The sequence below is a fragment of the Pecten maximus genome, chromosome 3 (assembly GCF_902652985.1).
Source record: "Pecten maximus chromosome 3, xPecMax1.1, whole genome shotgun sequence".
Classification (NCBI taxonomy): domain Eukaryota; kingdom Metazoa; phylum Mollusca; class Bivalvia; order Pectinida; family Pectinidae; genus Pecten; species Pecten maximus.
The window spans coordinates 831,524-851,587 of NC_047017.1; the positions used below are offsets into that span (position 1 = coordinate 831,524).

Below are 20,064 nucleotides of genomic sequence, written 5' to 3' on the forward strand. Positions count from 1 at the left end.
GTTTTCTTAACTATGATGATATCCCCATACACCAAACTTAACTTCACATTAAAGACTTCCACAACAGAATGCCTGACGATGCGATCTTAACAAATATCTGATCGTCTGTTTGACGGTTTGAGGTATGTTACCTAATAGTACGGTTTTCCTGATCGATGCACTGCATCAGATAAACGGATAATTCCCTCGAAATGCGGTTAATTTAGAATTGTAGACTTTCAATTCGCACAAACCATCCCACCCCAGTGTCTGTCTGTATGATACAGAACAAATAATTTAAAAATATCATTTAATGAGTTGCGGGGCGTGCAAAAACAATCACAGGACACTCATTCCTCATAGGACACTCGTATGTTTATGGCACCGTAACTTCGTGTTCGCCGGTACATTTGTATAATATGCACTCGTTATATCAAAGTCAAATTTTACATGTTCATTGGTTAGATATTCATCTGTATGATACAGAAAAAATAATTTTAAAATATCATTAATGAATTGCGGGGCGTGCAAAAACACTCACAGGACACTCATTCCTCACAGGTCACATTCCTCACAGGACACTCGCATATATGTATGGCACCGTTACTTCGTCTTCGCCGTTACATTCAAGCATGTTATGCACCCGTCCAATCAAAGTCAAATTTTGCATGTTAATAGGTTCAATATCCATCTGTATGATACAGAAAAAATAATTTTAAAATATCGTTTAATGAATTGTGGGGCGTGCGAAAACCTCACAGGACACTCGCATGTGCACTGCACCGTAACTATGTCGTTAAAAATGCATAATATGCACACATCCAATCCAAGTCAAATTTCGCATGTTAATGGGTTCGATGTTCATATGTATGATACAAAAAAAATTATTTAAAAATATCACTTAACGAATTGCGGGGCCTGCAAAAACCCTCACAGGACACTCATTAGGCACACCCCTATAAAATGAATTTGTATATATGCTCGTCTAATGATATTCCATGATGACATTATCTATCTTGATTTTTAAAGGAAACACTACAATAATAAAATGCCCGATCCCCAAGCAGTAGTCATGATCTTGTACATTAAAATTTGTATGACAAAAGGAGGATTTTAAACAGGTCAGTCACCGCGACTACCACAGTGTTTAGCCTTGTATTAGACAATTGGTCGGCGCTGGCTTGATTATATATATGTACAGGTGTGAAGACTTCCACCTGTTATAATTATAATGATTAGCTTCCCTAAGGCATCAGGGGAGAGAGTCGAGGGACCTGTCGATATGTCTATATATTACAGATGACCAGGAGGCCTGAGCCTGCTAATATGAATTTCACACATCAATAAATGTTATGATAACTAAGGTACATGTACATGATCACTTCAGGGTTGAATGTTCAGTACATAATTCATTTAAAGAAGAATCAATGTCCGACCAATTGTTGGCCGATCAGACACTATTAAACCTACATACATGTATAATATGTATACTGATAAATCTAACCACACTACATTTAAAAAAAAACCCAGAATAATGTATACTTATATTACTTTTTGTAAATGATAAAAGAAAATACAAGTTCATGTATATGTATGTATATGACAAACAGTCATTGTTTTTGTTGCAAATTAACACTTGTACTGATTACGACTATCAATGGGTATACCACAGTAGCATATATACATGTAGTTCATGAATACAAATAATTATTGTAAATATTGATAGACTTTTGATATAATCGAGACATTTGATCTGGGGTGAAAGGGTTTTTGTATACTTTATTATCTTATTTCATTATTTCATTAAATGGCTAAACTTCAATTATGTCTTTGTTTTATATATATATACATTGTATATAAGGGGAGGTAATTATTGTAAAAGCTATGGGATGGACGCAACACTTTGACATAAAACAAGAATCATCAATCTTAATTCTCTTCTCCAGCAATCAACATTTTAACGTAAAGTGTTTCATGTTACTATTAGAAAAGATAATGCGGTTCATTGGTTTATTGGTTGCCTATATAAATTCATAATTAATGTTTTCCACATACGCATATTTATTTCTAGAATTTAAGATCGTCACACTGCATGGTATTTGCTAGGGTAGATGTAGACATATGTATATTGCATTGTTGCATACACGGTTCATGCTTAGAATCATTTGTTGGCATTTAGTCTGAAATTTTGTTTTTGTTTCTTACTGTCAGACCTATAAACAGTATTAATATTGTCTTCTGTATGGCTTTGAAATTGGATGTAAAAAACATTGAGATTAAATGTGGTTATATTGTTCTTAGAAATTTATCATTATGCTATTACTCAAACCACGGCTGTTAACCTTTAAAAAAGTTTTCAAATCTGTTTGATAAAAACAAAATTTAACTATGTCTTATTCCGTAAACCTGGCCTAAGATGTTAGAGGCCTAATGTAAACTGAAATTTTTGATCTCAATGAAAAAACAGCTGCTTGGTGCAAAAATATTGACATGTCTATGAAGGCAACTGTCTATACTGACCGTTTTCCTGTCTCCCCCTCCATGGTCCTTATACACAGGTTTGACTGTAGATTTTAATAGTCATAAACATAGCAAGGATATAGCTGACATATTTTCATTTTTCTCTCAGTTAAACATTACAAATGTACTCAATTAACCCTGTATTTGTTACAGAATCACAATGTATGGCTTTGTAAAAAGAGATGTCAAGAGCAGTGTGTATCGAGCAGTATCAGATTTCCTTCTGAAAAATGCAGCTGAAGACTGGAGAAAGTTACCTGTCAACTCAGCATCTTTCCAACTCATGTTTGGAGAAAGGAACAAACTGCCATTTGGAAGACTAGGTAAAGGTTATCAGAGGATGTAGTCCAAATTAGGTCTGATATTTTCTATGGGAAAGGAGAACAAATGTATAAATGTTGGGTTTAGCCCCCAGACGCTTAAGGAGTGGGGCTCAATAGGGGAAAAATAGTAAATGCTTCAAAAACCCTTTTGTAGGAATGACATTATTTTATGTAAAATTGGTCTGAAGCATCCATGGGGGAAAGGGGAACCGTTCTTGTATAAAAGGTGGGTGTGGTCCCGCTGGGGTCATAGGGGCTGGACCAGTAAGGAACACTGGAGGTTAATCCTTAGAAGTAATTCTTCTGTGCGGCCAGATGTCTTTTAAAAAAATAGGTTATTAACATTAAGTGTTTTTCAACTGATTTATTTTTTCTTGTCAACCAGAAAGGGACAGATCACAAAATTTGGATAATATTATAACATGAATTAAATAAAAATATCCATAATAAACAGCTTGAAATGAAAGTGTTTTGCCACAATCTCTGAAAATCCATGTGAGTGATGCAGGTCCACTTGGCCTCTTGTTGTGATATGAGCAGTGTATTCACTATCGGTGGTGTAGCATTCTCTCATTCAAAGGTATTTCTCAAGAGGAAATCTGTTACCATTTATTTTCACACCCATCTGAGATTAAGTCTCACCTGTTCTGATTGTCGTTTAGTTTTGTCCGCCATAGACAGAAAATAGATCAGAAAATTTCAGGATCAAATCTCCAAGGAAGCAAGTGATTGAAACAGTAATTAGATATCATAATTATGTGACACATATATATTATTTGTAGAGGACACAGGATTTAATACATGTGAATGTTGCGGTCTTAGTTTCTGTCAAGAATATTCCTAACTGCCAAGAGAAGTATTCAAGCACCTCATAAAAAACAACATTGTGGGTGAATCATTCAACTTCTCAGCATGCAAGCCCATTCAGCCAATGCTTAAGTACATCGGTGACTACAAACTCCTACAAATTACCAATGAGAAGTGACTAAAGATATTGATACCAGGATATAGAAACTGTAAACTGAAACAACACTCAAGATAAGTTAGGAGGTAAATAAATCTCCACATTACATTGAGTCAAAGATGAAAGAAAATATCAATATTCTAGTGGATTCACAGAATAAAGAACTAACAGAAAGAAATAAAATAAAGCAAACAAAATGATACTTTGAAATGTCCTTGAACAACCTGAAAAAATCCTCTCTTGACTAACAAAGCACTAGATGAAAGAGTGATAAGGGGGATAAGGACGGCCTTGGAAAGACCAGAACCAGCGATACTTTAGGTGAAAAATCGCAGAGAAAAATACTACTGAAGAAAGTCAGGTTGATAATGGGCAGGTTGAGTGATGAACTTCAGTGCTACTGAGGAACCTAACTTTAGAATAAAAAAGAGAAAGGAAAGATAAACAAAGACAGACAGATAAAATATTAAGGATACCAGCTGGAACCCATGACAGGTCAACGCCTACAGGATACAGCTGGAACCAAAGACAAGTCAACGCCTACAGGATACAGCTGGAACCAAAGACAGGTCAACGCCTACAGGATACCAGCTGGAACCCAAGACAGGTCAACACCTACAGGATACCAGCTGGAACCCAAGACAAGTCAACACCTACAGGATACCAGCTGGAACCCAAGACAGGTCAACACCTACAGGATACCAGCTGGAACCCAAGACAGGTCAACACCTACAGGATACCAGCTGGAACCCAAGACAAGTCAACACCTACAGGATACCAGCTGTAACCCAAGACAGGTCAACACCTACAGGATACCAGCTGGAACCCAAGACAGGTCAACACCTACAGGATACCAGCTGGAACCCAAGACAAGTCAACACCTACAGGATACCAGCTGTAACCCAAGACAGGTCAACACCTACAGGATACCAGCTGGAACCCAAGACAAGTCAACACCTACAGGATACCAGCTGGAACCCAAGACAGGTCAACACCTACAGGATACCAGCTGGAACCCAAGACAAGTCAAGGCCTACAGGATACCAGCTGGAACCCAAGACAAGTCAACACCTACAGGATACCAGCTGGAACCCAAGACAGGCTGACACCTACAGGATACCAGCTGGAACCCAAGACAAGTCAACGCCTACAGGATACCAGCTGGAACCCAAGACAGGTCAACGCCTACAGGATACCAGCTGTAACCCAAGACAGGTCAACGCCTACAGGATACCAGCTGGAACCCAAGACAGGTCAACACCTACAGGATACCAGCTGTAACCCAAGACAAGTCAATGCCTACAGGATACCAGCTGGAACCCAAGACAGGTTGACACCTACAGGATACCAGCTGGAACCCAAGACAGGTCAACACCTACAGGATACCAGCTGGAACCCAAGACAGGTTGACACCTACAGGATACCAGCTGGAACCCAAGACAGGTTGACACCTACAGGATACCAGCTGGAACCCAAGACAGGTCAACACCTACAGGATACCAGCTGGAACCCAAGACAGGTCAACGCCTACAGGATACCAGCTGTAACCCAAGACAGGTCAACACCTACAGGATACCAGCTGGAACCCAAGACAGGTCAACGCCTACAGGATACCAGCTGGAACCCAAGACAGGTCAACGCCTACAGGATACCAGCTGGAACCCAAGACAAGTCAACACCTACAGGATACCAGCTGGAACCCAAGACAGGTCAACACCTACAGGATACCAGCTGGAACCCAACACAGGTCAACACCTACAGGATACCAGCTGGAACCCAACACAGGTCAACACCTACAGGATACCAGCTGGAACCCAAGACAGGTCAACACCTACAGGATACCAGCTGGAACCCAAGACAGGTCAACACCTACAGGATACCAGCTGGAACCCAAGACAGGTCAAACACCTACAGGATTACCAGCTGGAACCCAAGACAAGGTCAACACCTACAGGATACCAGCCTGATAACCCAAGCACAGGTCAACACCTACAGGATACCAGCTGTAACCCAAGACAGGTCAACGACCTACAGATACCAGCTGGAACCCAAGACAGGTCAACGCCTACAGGATACAAGCTGGTAACCCAAGGACAAGACAGGTCAACACCTACAGGAAACCAGCTGGAACCCAAGACAGGTCAACACCTACAGGATACCAGCTGTAACCCAAGACAGGTCAACACCTACAGGCAGTGGAACACCATTGCAAGAGATGAGTGGCCACCTGACAGATTGGGACCGCTCCACCCACTCACTTCCAGGAAAATATTCAAAAGACCATGTAGACTGAAGAAGCATGGTCATTTCTTCAGCAACAGAGTGATAAATTTGTGGAACTCTCTAACAGAGGAGGTAGTAATTTCCCCAACACTCAGCACCTTTAAGTCATGACTTTGTCATGTCACTGAAAACATCACCTAATAATATGAAATAATGTAACTGTAATTACAGATCTAGCAACCAGATTTGGTCTGTTGTGTGTCCAAAAACAGTTTACCTTTTCAATTTCTTCTCAAAATCTCCTAAGCCAATCTCAATAAAATTTTACAGAAATTCTCCATGGCCAAAGATGTGAATACCATAAACAGACTTATTTTGGTTTAATCAAATTTTAGCACAAAACCGAATTCAATTATGAATTAGCGTACCAAAAATCATTTCTGTAGAAAACTACATAAAGAAAATGTATCTAGTGCAATCATAAGTTAGCTGAATTCTTTTGGTATGAAATGTGCTAAAATAGATTACTGCTAAAATATGTATGGCTACGTATACAGTTATAGGGTCCATTATACCCTTAGGGGGACGGTCTATCTTAAGGCTTCAAATTGGCTTGAACTTCAACAATCTTCTCCTTTAGACCCATATATGCTGAAAACAAAATCTCTTTATAAATGCAAAGTCTTGAAAGGCTTTATCGAAATTGTGAACTTTATTGCTCCTGACCAATCAATCAATTAATTATTGATTTTATACTAGAGCTTCCTGTTTAGCCCTGTTGAGGGGTTACCGGTGGTAGGTTTATATTATATGGCCCTAGTTGTAGGATGACATGAAGGTTTATTCATCTGAAGCTGTTATATTTTCCCGTTGACTTGTCCAAGTTTATACAAGAAATTTTTATTTTTGTGTATATTTTGTTTGTTTTCAATATCTACAATTTCATGGAGACCTTGACATGCTAGAATCAGATACTCTAAGTCTTAAATCTGTATTTTAGATATTGGATAATGCAGACTATTTTATAGCTTGCCGGACCTATGTCCAGTGGAGCTATTTCTATACCCTGGGTGTCAGCATTGTCTGTAGACAGCGTTGTTCATGTTTTTATAAAACAGTGTTATGTCATAACTGATGAGGATACAACTAATTAGGTATTTCAAATGTGTGTTCCATGTAACAAGGCATTTCCATTGGTGCTTCATGTGCAGACCTGCTGACCTTGACCATGACCTTTGACTTACTTACAAAAAACTTAACCCTTGACTACAATATGTATATCCCTATGAGATAAGACTTTCATATTTCACGTGTGTTCCTTGTGACAAGACATTCCCGTTGGTGCTACATTTGTGGACCTTCTGACCTTGACCATGACCTTCGATCATGACCTACTTTTAAAAGATTAATTCTGAATTTCAAACCACTTGGCAAGCTATGTTGTCTTCGACAACTCTTGTGTAACACTTTCAATAATAATTGGGTTGGTCATATTTTATAAATGAAAAAAAAATCTGTATATCTGTATATCAGAACCCTTGTGACACTTATGCCCACAAGTCTTTTGTTACTTAACTTCAAAATATTTCAACCAAAATTTGCTGCTGTTTCATGACTTGTATTCTGTTTTGGAAAAGAAAGAGCATATAAAATTTATGCATCAGCCATGTATCCTTAATTTAAACCTGTATATTATATGAAAGACGTGTGTTTCCCAGGACATGAACCAGGATTGGTACAGTTGGTGAATTACTACAGAGGATCAGACATTCTCTGTAGGAAGACAGCAATGGTCAGGTATGATATTACTCTAACATTTTACCTTAGTTTATGAAAACAATGTTACATTGACATCTTCATTTTTCTCCTCATATTGTACAGATCTCATTAAAGCCTCTCTTTGTTTTCGTTAATTGATACAAAACTTGTTCATATCAATGAGTTAATCAGAATGCGAAGCAACCCTGTGCATACCAAGTTATAACCCGGATGATAAATAGAAAAGCAGTGGTTTGGTTATCAAATAAGGAAAAGATTCACTACCAATTTACGTTGGCTTTTTAGGTCATCTGACCCAAAGGGTCAGGATGACCTATAGTCATCGTGCTTCGTCCGTCGTCGTCCGCCGTCCGCCGTGCGCCGTCCGTAAACTTTTTCTTTCAAAACGCTACTCCTCCTTAACGCTTGGGTGGATTACTTCCAAATTTGGTTTGAAGCATCATTGGGGGAGGGCAATCATATTTTATATAAATGAGGCTGGTCTGACCCCTGGGGCCAGAAGGGCGGGGCCCCAAAAAGGGAACTTAGGTGAATATTGCTATAAAATCCTACTCCTCCTTTACCCTTAGGTGGAGTACAACTAAATTTGGTGTGAAACATCATTGGGGGAGGGCGGTCATATTTTATATAAATGAAGTTGGTGTGACCCCTGGGGCCTGAGGGGCGGGGCCCCAAAAGGGGAACTTTGATGAAATTTTGCTATAAAATCCTACTCCTCCTTAACCCTTTAGTGGATTTCAACCAGATATGTTGTGAAACATCATTTGGGGAGGGCGGTCATATTTTATATAAATGAGGCTAGTGTGACCCCTGGGGCCTGAGGGGTGGGGCCCCAAATGGGGAACTTTGATGAAATTTTGCTATAAAATCCTACTCCTCCTTAACCTTTAAGTAGATTTCAACCAGATATGTTGTGAAACATCATTGGGGGAGGGTGGTCATATTTTATATAAATGAGGCTGGTGTGAGCCCTGGGGCCAGAGTGACGGGCCCAAAAAAGGGAACTTTGATGAAATTTTGCTGTAAAATCCTACTCCTCCTAACACCCATAGTGAATTATTACCAAATTTGGTGTGAAACATCATTGGAGGAGGACAATCATATTTTATATAAATGAGGCTGGTTTGACCCCTAGGGCCAGAGGGGCGGGGCCCCAAAAGGGGAACTTTGGTGAATTTTTGCTATAAATCCTACTTCTCTCTAACCGTTGGGTGGATTAATACGAAATATGGTGTGAAACATCCTTTGGGAAGGATGGTCATATTTTATATAAACGAGGCTAGTGTGACCCCTGGGGCCTGAGGGGCAGGGCCCCAAAAGGGGAACTTTGGTGAATATTTGCTGTTAAATCCTAATCCTCCCTAACCTTTTGGTGGATTACAACCAAATTTGATGTGAAACATAAGGTGACGGCAATCATATTTTTTAATGAGACAGGTTTGACCCCTGGGGAAAAAAAGATGGGGCAAAAGGAGCGCTTAGGTTAAACATTTCTTAAAAATGCAATTCCTCCTTAATGCCTGAATTGATTACAACCATATTTAGTATGAAACATCATTGGGGAAAGGCAATCCTAATTGATATAAATGAGTCTTGTCTGACCCATTGGGACAGAGGGGCATGCCCCAAAAATGGGAACTTGGCTAAAATTTTGCTTTATGATGCTGCTCTTCCTGGACAAGCTAAATGGATAAAAACCAAATTTGATCTAAAACATAACTGGCTGCGATAAATAATTTATGGTAATAATGCTGGATTGGGGTGTGTGTCCCTGCTGTGAGTGTAAGTGTTTGTCAGATGACCGTTAAGGCCCATGGGCCTCTTGTCATGTTTAACCTATCTTTATTTTTGTCTAACAAACTCACGTTGATTCAGTATATCGTAGATGATGTTAGGATTTCATCCAATACTTTACTTTGCCTTCGCGGCAGCAACTAGTCAGATGCGGGCCTCTGATGGATGGGTTTGATCGCCAGTCCGCCATTCTTCAAAACAAACCGGTTTAGCTTACATGCATTAAATATTTTCAGTGGCTCATTAACATATAGATAGTGGAGCAACACATTATAGATTCCCTGTATATAGTAGTTAGTTTCCTTGTTTTGATTACAATTATAATTATAATATACAGTATTGATCTGTAAATGAACATCTCAATATTCGAGAGGCCCAAAGTCATGATATTACATAGCCTAACTAAGGTAAAATCCTGCTTGGATGAAGGATTACCAAGTGTGTTCAGATGAATGACCTTGACCTACTTTAACCTCTTCCCAATAACCAAGAGGCTCAGGGTTACAGATCATATTGATCAACTTTCAAGGTCAAAGTTGTTAAAATCTATACATGACTTCTTATTAACAAAGAGGCTCATGAACAGGGTCCTGATATTAGGTCAATATTATGCTGAGATGAAGGGCTACTAAGTTTGTCCAATTGAACAACCTTATTCTCTCTATCTATCAGTATATATATCAGAACTCAGGTGAGTGTTAAGGCCCATGGGCCTCTTGTTTGTTAATCTCAATAGTAATACATTATGTACATTAATGTGTCATAACAACTATATAATAATATGGTGTAGAATTCCTTTGCTTAAATATTATTTTTAATCTGGATTAATCCAATTAGAGTTAAAATTTGTCTGCTCCAAGTATTTATTAGACTTTTTTATTGCAGTTTTTAAATCGTCCTGTGCCATGGTCTGTCCATCAGTTGTTCATTTCTCCGTCTGTAAACATTCATTGTTATTCCATTTCTTGAAAAGTACTAGAGGATATTCCTCAAACTTCAAGTGTATGCTCCCCTTTGTTCCTAGTTGTGCCAGTTCAATTTAGATTTTTGATAACAAATTTCTGATATTGAAAATTGACGTTTGTTATAGCTAATTCTTGAAAAGAACTGAAGAGATGTTTCTCAAACCTCACATTAGGTTCTGCTTGCTCTTGTTGTTAGATTTTTATGTGGAAAAGGAAAAGGTCTGACATAGAACCAATAAAGATCGCTCAGTGGTCGGTGCCAAGATCCCTCTGGGAGCTCTTGTTTTATCAAAGCTTTAAGTTTATCTTGATAATTTCATGAAGAAATTAACATTCAATATTTCTTTTCTGTTTAGATTATTCAAAGATTTTTTCAAGTCTACTGGAAAACCTTCCCCGAAGTGGCTACCCGAGTCCTTCATTCTTTGTCCTAAAGACATTACGAAAAACCTGCAGAAAGCTGGTGAACAAGGGGCCGTACTAGTACGCAAATCACCGAAACCTGATGAAAGGGAAGACTTTTTAAAAGCGACTGAAAAATTGGCAAAGCAGGAAGGAAAATCTGTAACATGGATAGCAAAATCTTCAGCTGGCTCAAAAGGTATTAATGATGCCCTTAAAACCAGTCGGTGAGGGTATAAAGGGATAGGCTTGTACGCACGTAACCAAACAACGTCCTCGCTCCACCGACTTATAATGATCCATTTGTCCGGAAACTTCATACATGTATACATTGTACGTAACCATCATCTCTTTAACAAGTTCATGTTTTAATCACCTGTATACATTGTACGTAACCATCATCTCTTTAACAAGTTCATGTTTTAATCACCTGTATACATTGTACGTAACCATCATCTCTTTAACAAGTTCATGTTTTAATCACCTGTATACATTGTACATAACCATCATCTCTTTAACAAGTTCATGTTTTAATCACCTGGGTTCAAACATGAGGTCACCGGCACTAAACTGTAATTTCCGGTGTATTGCCTGCAGGCTATACATTTTAAAACATTAAAGAATGTCTTCTGGGGGCTATCTAAAGAAGTGGCTCTATCTGACAAAAAACCATAAAAACTGCAGGCTTTACAATTATTGTCAAATCCCAGTTAATTTGTGTATTTAAGGTGCGTTATCAGGAGCCGACATTGCTGTTCACTTCTGAAATATAAAAGATGCATTTACCTATGAATGAACATGTCAGGTGTAAATACTTTTATTAACACTGATTACTTGTCAAGGCGATATACAGCGGGAATTCCCCTGATAGTGAACTTGTATTTCATTACATAGCAGATAACACGTCGGCCATGCACCCGAGTATGCTATCTGCAGACTTTGATTTAATTATAAAAACATCATTTCGACTCGTGCGGGCAATCTTACAGAGCAGGCAATACACAGGAAGTTACAATAAATAGATTTTTGACATCATCATCCTTGTTCTATGATCACATTTCCCTGATTTCATACTCTTGCTTACAATCATCATCTCTTGTTTGAGTTCACATTTTAACCACCTGGTGTAAAAAATTAGGTCATTGTTACTTTAAATAGATTTTCAATGTCCTCATTCTACCGACTTTATTGATCTTTATTGGATCAAATTAAGGTCACTGCTACTAGAATTAAGTTTTTGAAGACCAGGCACTTTATGCGAATATTTACGGTAACACACTAAGTTTCAATCTGCTGGGGTCCTCGCTCTACCAAATTCTTTAATTATCAAATAATTATATTTATACTGTAGTTCTACTACTCAGACTCTAAATCAAAACTGCTATCATCTTTTATTTTATATTGGTCATTGTTTATGTCTCCTCCACCCATGGAGACAGTCTGTTTTTGTGCTATATTGTGCTCTCTGACTGTCTGTCAACTTTGATTTCAATAAAATACATAGGGTCATTTGGTAAACTATTGTTACATTTGTACTTGTGTGTTGGGGGTAGGATGGCTTTGAGGGTCAAAAGTCACCTGGTCTGTTACAGTATTAGCTTACCTGTCCAAAGGTGAGTGCAGGTGAGCTAATTATAATAAGACAAACAGATGAGAAGTCTACCAAGTTCATGTAAATGCATAGCCTTGACATTCTTTCAAGGTCACAGGCATCAAATATGTTAAAATGTTAACTTATTAACCAAAAGGTCCAGTGTCATAATATTGGTCCAGTAGCAGGAGATGAATTAAGGGCAACAAAATTTATTCAAATGAAGTTAGATTTGATTACTCTCATATTTGAGTAAAGAGGTATTGAGCATTAGTAGCAGGTGAGTGATACAGGCCCATTGACCTTTTGTTATAAATAGAATAACAGTTAACACTTTGGTTGCTTTGCAAAAGTTCAAGTTCGAAGTTCAAAGGCCTAAAGTCATTTGATTTGTTATATTTACTAATAAGAGGACAAACGTTTTTAGCTCACCTGGACCGAAGGTCCGGTGAGCTTATGCCATGGTGCGGCGTCTGTCCGTCGTCCGTCCGTCGTCCGTCAACATTTGCTTCAAATCGCTACTAGTCAAAAAGTTCTTATTGGATTTTGACCAAATTTGGTCAGAAACATCATTGGGGGAAGGGGAACAGATTTTGGATAAATGGTGACTCTGACCCCTGGGGGGGCCAAAGGAGCGGGGCCCCATAGGGGAAATAGAGGTAATTCCTTTAAATCGCTACTTGTCATAAAGTTATGAATGGATTTGAAGCAAATTTGGTCTGAAACATGCTTTGGGGAAGGGGAACAGATTTTGCATAAATGGTGACTCTGACCCCCAAGGGGCCAAAGGAGCGTGGCCCCATAGGGGAAATAGAGGAAATTTCTTTAAAGCGCTACTAGTCATAAAGTTATGAATGGATTTGAACCAAATTTGGTCAGAAACATCATTGGGGGAAGAGGAACAGATTTTGCATAAATGGTGTTTCTGACCCCTGAGGGGCCAAAGGGGCGGGGCCCATAGGGGAAATAGAGGTAATTCTTTTAAATCGCTACTAGTAATAAAGTTATGAATGGATGTTCTAAAAACAATTCTTGAGGTCTTTCAGACCCTTAGAGAGTCTTGACTTCGTTATTTCTTTAAAGCAATTGGGATCCCCACACCATAACCATATATAGCATTGTTTGAGATCGACAAATAAAACGAATTGAACATGAACATGAACATTATTTTGACATTTGGTCTAATCCAACCAGGTGAGCGATACAGGCCCCATGGGCCTCTTGTTATAACATATGATATTGCAATTTTAAAGCAAAATTTTAAATGCATGCATGCAGTCTCAATCAGTTTAATTTTGGGATGGTGTCAATGAAAGATCAACACTCAGTATTGCAAAAAAACATTGACACAGTACAGATTTTATCAGTTAAATGTTAATTCTATTATAATAATTGTTTTCTATACAATGTATACAATGTTTTAGGAGAAGGCATTATGATATCTAGTAACCCAGAGGAGCTGATACAGTTTGTTGATACACAGACACAAGGTTTTATAGTCCAGAGGTACATAGACAACCCTTACCTGCTGAAAGGAGACAGGAAGTTTGATATCAGGTGAGTGTCACAAATCACTGGCTTAAAAAAATCATAATGTATACATTTCGGGTGAGGAAAATCTTCAGTGCTAGGGCGGAGACTTTGCTGGGTGCTTGCAGTGGATCTGCTTGCCAAACTGCTATGACAATTCTGATGATGGGTGACAAGGATTAATACTTTGTAAATATTTACAGAGCTATAGAAGTTTACTGGATTAGCTATACTGCCAGAAGTTTACTGAATTAGCTATACTGCCAGACGTTTACTGAATAGCTATACTGCCAGAAGTTAACTGGATTAGCTATACTGCCAGAAGTTTCCTGGATTAGCTATACTGCCAGAAGTTTTCTGGATTGGCGATACTGCCAGATTTCTGGATTAGCTATACTGCCAGAAGTTTCCTGGATAAGCTATACTGCCAGAAGTTTACTGGATTAGCTATACTGCCAGAAGTTTCCTGGATTAGCTATACTGCCAGAAGTTTACTGGATTAGCTATACTGCCAGATGTTTCCTGGATTAGCTATACTGCCAGAAGTTTCCTGGATTAGCTATACTGCCAGAAGTTTACTGGATTAGCGATACTGCCAGAAGTTTACTGAATTAGCTATACTGCCAGAAGTTTACTGGATTAGCTATACTGCCAGATGTTTACTGGATAAGCTATACTGCCAGAAGTTTACTGGATTAGCTATACTGCCAGAAGTTTACTGGATTAGCTATACTGCCAGAAGTTTACTGGATTAGCTATACTGCCAGATGTTTACTGGATTAGCTATACTGCCAGATGTTTACTGAATTAGCTATACTGCCAGATGTTTACTGGATTAGCTATACTGCCAGAAGTTTACTGGATTAGCTATACTGCCAGAAGTTTACTGGATTAGCTATACTGCCAGAAGTTTACTGGATTAGCTATACTGCCAGATGTTTACTGGATTAGCTATACTGCCAGAAGTTTACTGAATTAGCTATACTGCCAGATGTTTACTGGATTAGCTATACTGCCAGAAGTTTACTGGATTAGCTATACTGCCAGAAGTTTCCTGGATTAGCTATACTGACAGAAGTTTCCTGGATTAGCGATACTGCCAGAAGTTTCCTGGATTAGCTATACTGCCAGAAGTTTACTGGATTAGCTATACTGCCAGAAGTTTACTGGACTAGCTATACTGCCAGAAGTTAACTGGATTAGCTATACTGCCAGATGTTTACTGGATTAGCTATACTGCCAGATGTTTTCTGGATAAGCTATACTGCCAGGGGTTTCCTGAATTAGCGATACTGCCAGAGGTATCCTGAATTAGCTATACTGCCAGAAGTTAACTGGATTAGCTATACTGCCAGAAGTTTACTGGATTAGCTATACTGCCAGATGTTTACTGGATTAGCTATACTGCCAGATGTTTTCTGGATTAGCTATACTGCCAGAAGTTAGATGTCAGAAATAAATATTTTTATTACAGGTTATTAATAAGATAAATAATTATGCTGTATATTTGTTTTTGAACAGGTCCTGGGTCCTATTGGATACAAATTACAATATCTATCTGTTTCGAGAGGGTGTATTGAGGACTGCATCAGAAAGCTACAAAGCAGATGACCTTGACGCAACCTTGGGTCATCTGACCAACCACTGCCTACAACTGGAGTTATCACCAAACTTTGGTGCATATGAAGAGGGAAACGAGATGTTTTTTGACGAGTTTAACAGGTACGATCTACAATATAATTTGAAAGGAGTAATATCCCTTGTTTAAGCTATCTCTCTTTACAGTATTTTGGCCACTGTGTAATCATTCAATTCATTAAAAAAAGATGAAAGTGAAAGGTATTTTCAGTTAAATCTACAATTTTTAGGTCACCTGGTCTGAAAGACGGGTTAATTAATTTATGCCTATGTAAAAAAAAAAATTTTAAATGCTACTTGTCATAAACAACTGAGCAGATTTTGACCAAATTTGGTCTGAAGCACCTTTGGTGAAGTGGAACCAATTTTGTATAAATGTTTACATATATATGTATATATACATGTATATGTATTTAAAAGCAGGTTAAAAGTTTTTCTGTGAAGTTTCTATTGGTTTATAATATGTTTCAAGCAAATACTATTCTACCAACTTTTGCTTGCAGCTTACCATTATGTAATACAAGAAACATCAAACAAACTATTTTGAATTTCTCCTGAAGTTTCGTTATAACACATTACTGATTAACACTTATTCGTTTTGTCAGTAGTTATTTTAAGCTGAAAATGATAACACTTTCACTTTGCGGGGTAAAGAAATGTCTGAACAACAGATTTTTATTAACCTCATTTATGAAGTTTTATTGAAGGAGCTGTATAACGCCTCAGTAATGTAGAACATTTGACTAATAATGAAAATACGAAGTGTGTTTATATCCATACTCAGGGCATGTTTGTATTTCTCAGGAAGCTGTATAATCACTAAGTGGGCCATCATGGTTGTGGATTTGAGTAAAACCATGTTACAGAACTCTTGTGTGTTACTCAGGGAGGTAGCAACCAGCTAATATGACAAAGAAACCCTCTAAATTACGTACCCTACTCGTGATAGCCCATCAAAACAAAACCAGCCTGGTCAGTTATAACAATTCGTCCTTCATAATTCAATTTTTTTCCATTTCAGATATTTGTGGAAGAAATCTTCTGTTACCATGGATGCAGTGATTATACCGCAGATAAAAGAAATAGTTAAAGCCTGTCTGACCATAGTCAAAGAGGTGGGTGTTCTTAATATGTACACTGATGTATGTGTGTGTCTGACCATAGTCAAAGAGGTGGGTGTTCTTAATCTCTACACTGATGTATGTGTGTGTCTGACCATAGTCAAAGAGGTGGGTGTTCTTAATATGTACACTGATGTATGTGTGTGTCTGACCAGTCAAAGAGGTGGGTGTTCTTAATATGTACAATGATGTATGTGTGTCTGACGTTTCACCTTATGTTGTATGTGTCTGACCTTTCACCTTACATTGTATGTGTCTGACCTTTCACATTAAATGTATATGTACCAGCTGTCTGGGCTGTTATATATATGACCTTTGACCTTACATTGTATATGTCTTACCTTTAACTTTACAGTGTGTATATATGTGACCTTTGACCTTACATTGTATGTGTCTGACCTTTAACTTTACAGCGTATATGTACCAGCTGTCTGGACTGTTATATATATGACCTTTGACCTTACATTGTATGTGTCTGACCTTTCATCTTACAGCGTATATATATATATATATATAAGTAAAATAAAAAAAACAACTCTCCGTTAGCACTTTCGTTGCGTCATGACGAAAGCGCTAACGGAGAGTTGTTTTTTTTATTTTACTTTTATAATTTGTCCGTAAGGATAAAAACAATTTATTATCTATTATATATATATATATATGACCTTTAACCTTACATTGTATGTGTATGACCTTTCACCTTACAGCGTATATGTACCAGCTGTCTGGGATACCAAAGTTTCCAGCTGTTTGGATTTGACTTTATGTTAGATGACGAGTTGAAGATCTGGTTACTGGAAATCAATGGAGCACCTGCATGTGCACAGTAAGTAACAACAACATATTCTGTCATTATTGTGGAGAAATACTAGTTCATGGTATCGCTATCTTTTTTCAAATTGTCTTTGTCTTTTAAAACCCATATAGGGTAGAATCAAATACTCTTCATAGATTGAAGTGTTTTCAGATGCTTTATGAAAATTGCAAATTTCTTTACCCTGGGGTCTCATGTTGGCCCTGGGAAGTGAGATAAACTTTACTTTGTATATATAGAGAAATCTTATTTTTTTACCATAATTTCTTTAAAATCTATCTATTGGAATTTTAGAATTTTTAAGTATGGATATGACAGTTTGATAGTATGCATATGTTGACCTGACTGGCAATATTTATCTGATGCACATCTATAATTTTAAACATGTACATATACTGTATAAGATACAGACACTTTAAATACATTAAATAGTTACAAAAAAACAATTTTCATCTTGTCTGATGCCATTTTTTTCATAAATTCTCATAATGCAGATTACATATGTTTCCTATGGATAAACATTTTACAGAAAGCTGTTGCCAGACCTGGCGCGCAGTCTAGTACAGACAGCTATTGACCCAATATATCCGCCTTCAGACCCAGGAGGAAGAGGAGAAAACTGGTTTAATCGTATCACATAATCACACAAACACAGAATTACATTTATGTTGTATGAATTTTTTCTGAATGAATGCTTCATGGTATTTGCATGATGGTGTTTTTCAGAGTATTTGAGCAAACATATTTGGTATTATTGACTGTATATGATAATGTTGTATACAAAAAAAAAATGTATACTGACCAATATAAAGCACAATTACAATACTGCAGAATTCTGTGCAAATTTGAATGTAACAAATGTGTATGATTTTTTGTTGTATTATTAGGACCTTGTGTCATGAGATGTGCCATATAGTAATTAGTCTGATTGTTTTTTCGTTTCTACACAACATCTTTAGTTCTGTTGTATGGTGAATGATCTAGTTTCATTTGTTGCCCATTAACTTTTTAGATCACCTGAGACAAAATGTCAAGTGACCTATATCAATCACATTTTATCTGGCACCATGTATTGTGTGTGGTAAACAATTTGCAATTTTTGAATTCTTCTCTAAAGCCAAGAGGCCAAGGGACTTAATATTGGGCCTTTAGTATACTGGGGTGAAGGGCAACCAAGTTTGTTCAAGTGAAAGACCTTGACCTTCAATCAAGGTCACAAGGGTCAAATAGGCTTATATCTTCAAATGATTTCTTCTCAATAACCAAGAGGCCCAGGGACTGGATATTGGGCCTTTAGTATACTGGGGTGAAGGGCTACCAAGTTTGATCAAATGAAATACCTTGACCTACATTCAAGGTCACATTGGTCAAATAGGCTTAAATATTTAAATGCTTTTTTCCATAGAAAAGAGCCCTGATACATGTATTAGGCCAATAGCATGCTGGAATGAAAGACTGAAATAACTTATTGACATGAATAGACCTAGCCTCCCTGATATTTGAATAAAGTGATAATCAACATAGTTTCTGCAGAAATGACTAAGATCAACTTCAAAGTTGCTTTAGAACCAGACGAGTGATACGGGCCCGTTGGGCCTCTTGTTTTTTTAACCATAATTTGTGTTTCAAGTAAAATTGCAAACTTTAATGAAAGACAGGTGACCACTAAGGCCCTTGAGCCTCTTGTTAGCTCACCTGACCCAAAGGGCCAAGGTCAGCTTATGTCATGGCACAGTGTCCAGCATTCATCCGGTGTCTGTCAATTTTTGATTGCTAATATTTATAAACGACTGTGATGACCCATGTAGCAGCAGGGGAAGGGCCTCTGATAGGGGAGTTAGAGAGTTAGAGTAAATTCTTTAAAATCCTTTTCTTCTGTAGAAATGAAGGGCTAAAGGGTGGAACCCACTAGGGGAAACATAGCAAGTACTTTGAAGTTTTCTGTAGAAATTAAGATTGTTTGACCATAATTACTGATATATCTAGGTGAGTGATACAGGCCCTTTTGTTTCTTGAATATTCATACATGTAGAAGTTCATGTGTCTTGTCTTTGTCGTGGCCTCTTGTCTTTGCTGTGGCCCCTTTATCTTTGTTGTGGCCCCTTTGTCTTTGTCGTGGCCCCTTTGTCTTTGTCGTGGCCTCTTGTCTTTGCTGTGGCCCTTTATCTTTGTTGTGGCCCCTTTGTCTTTGTCGTGGCCTCTTGTCTTTGCTGTGGCCCCTTTATCTTTGTCGTGGCCTCTTGTCTTTGCTGTGGCCCCTTTGTCTTTGCTGTGGCCCTTTATCTTTGTTGTGGCCCCTTTGTCTTTGTTGTGGCCCCTTTGTCTTTGCTGTGGCCCCTTTATCTTTGTCGTGGCCCCTTTGTCCTTGTCGTGGCCCCTTTGTCTTTGTCGTGGCCCCTTTGTCTTTGTTGTGGCCCCTTT

The 20,064-nt window shown here is 38.0% G+C and overlaps 1 protein-coding gene across 1 annotated transcript; it reads left to right on the forward strand.

The window, feature by feature from the left end:
• The first annotated feature begins 36 nt into the window (after positions 1–36).
• LOC117322895 (tubulin--tyrosine ligase-like) lies at positions 37–18,859 on the forward strand. The gene is made up of 9 exons (XM_033877840.1): positions 37–122; positions 2,653–2,822; positions 7,728–7,806; positions 10,904–11,148; positions 13,965–14,097; positions 15,592–15,792; positions 16,730–16,823; positions 17,537–17,655; positions 18,173–18,859. The coding sequence occupies exons 2-9, from the start codon at positions 2,660–2,662 to the stop codon at positions 18,282–18,284; spliced, it is 1,146 nt and encodes a 381-aa protein (XP_033733731.1). The 5' UTR covers positions 37–122; positions 2,653–2,659; the 3' UTR covers positions 18,285–18,859.
• The last annotated feature ends 1,205 nt before the right edge of the window (positions 18,860–20,064 follow it).

Coding starts and splice junctions, on each gene's coding strand:
- LOC117322895 (XM_033877840.1), top strand. CDS start 2,660: ATGTATGGCTTTGTAAAAAGAGATGTCAAGAGCAGTGTGTATCGAGCA. Junction 15,793..16,729: donor TTTTTTGACGAGTTTAACAG/GTACGATCTACA, acceptor TTTCCATTTCAG/ATATTTGTGGAAGAAATCTT. Junction 16,824..17,536: donor GTCTGACCATAGTCAAAGAG/GTGGGTGTTCTT, acceptor TTCACCTTACAG/CGTATATGTACCAGCTGTCT.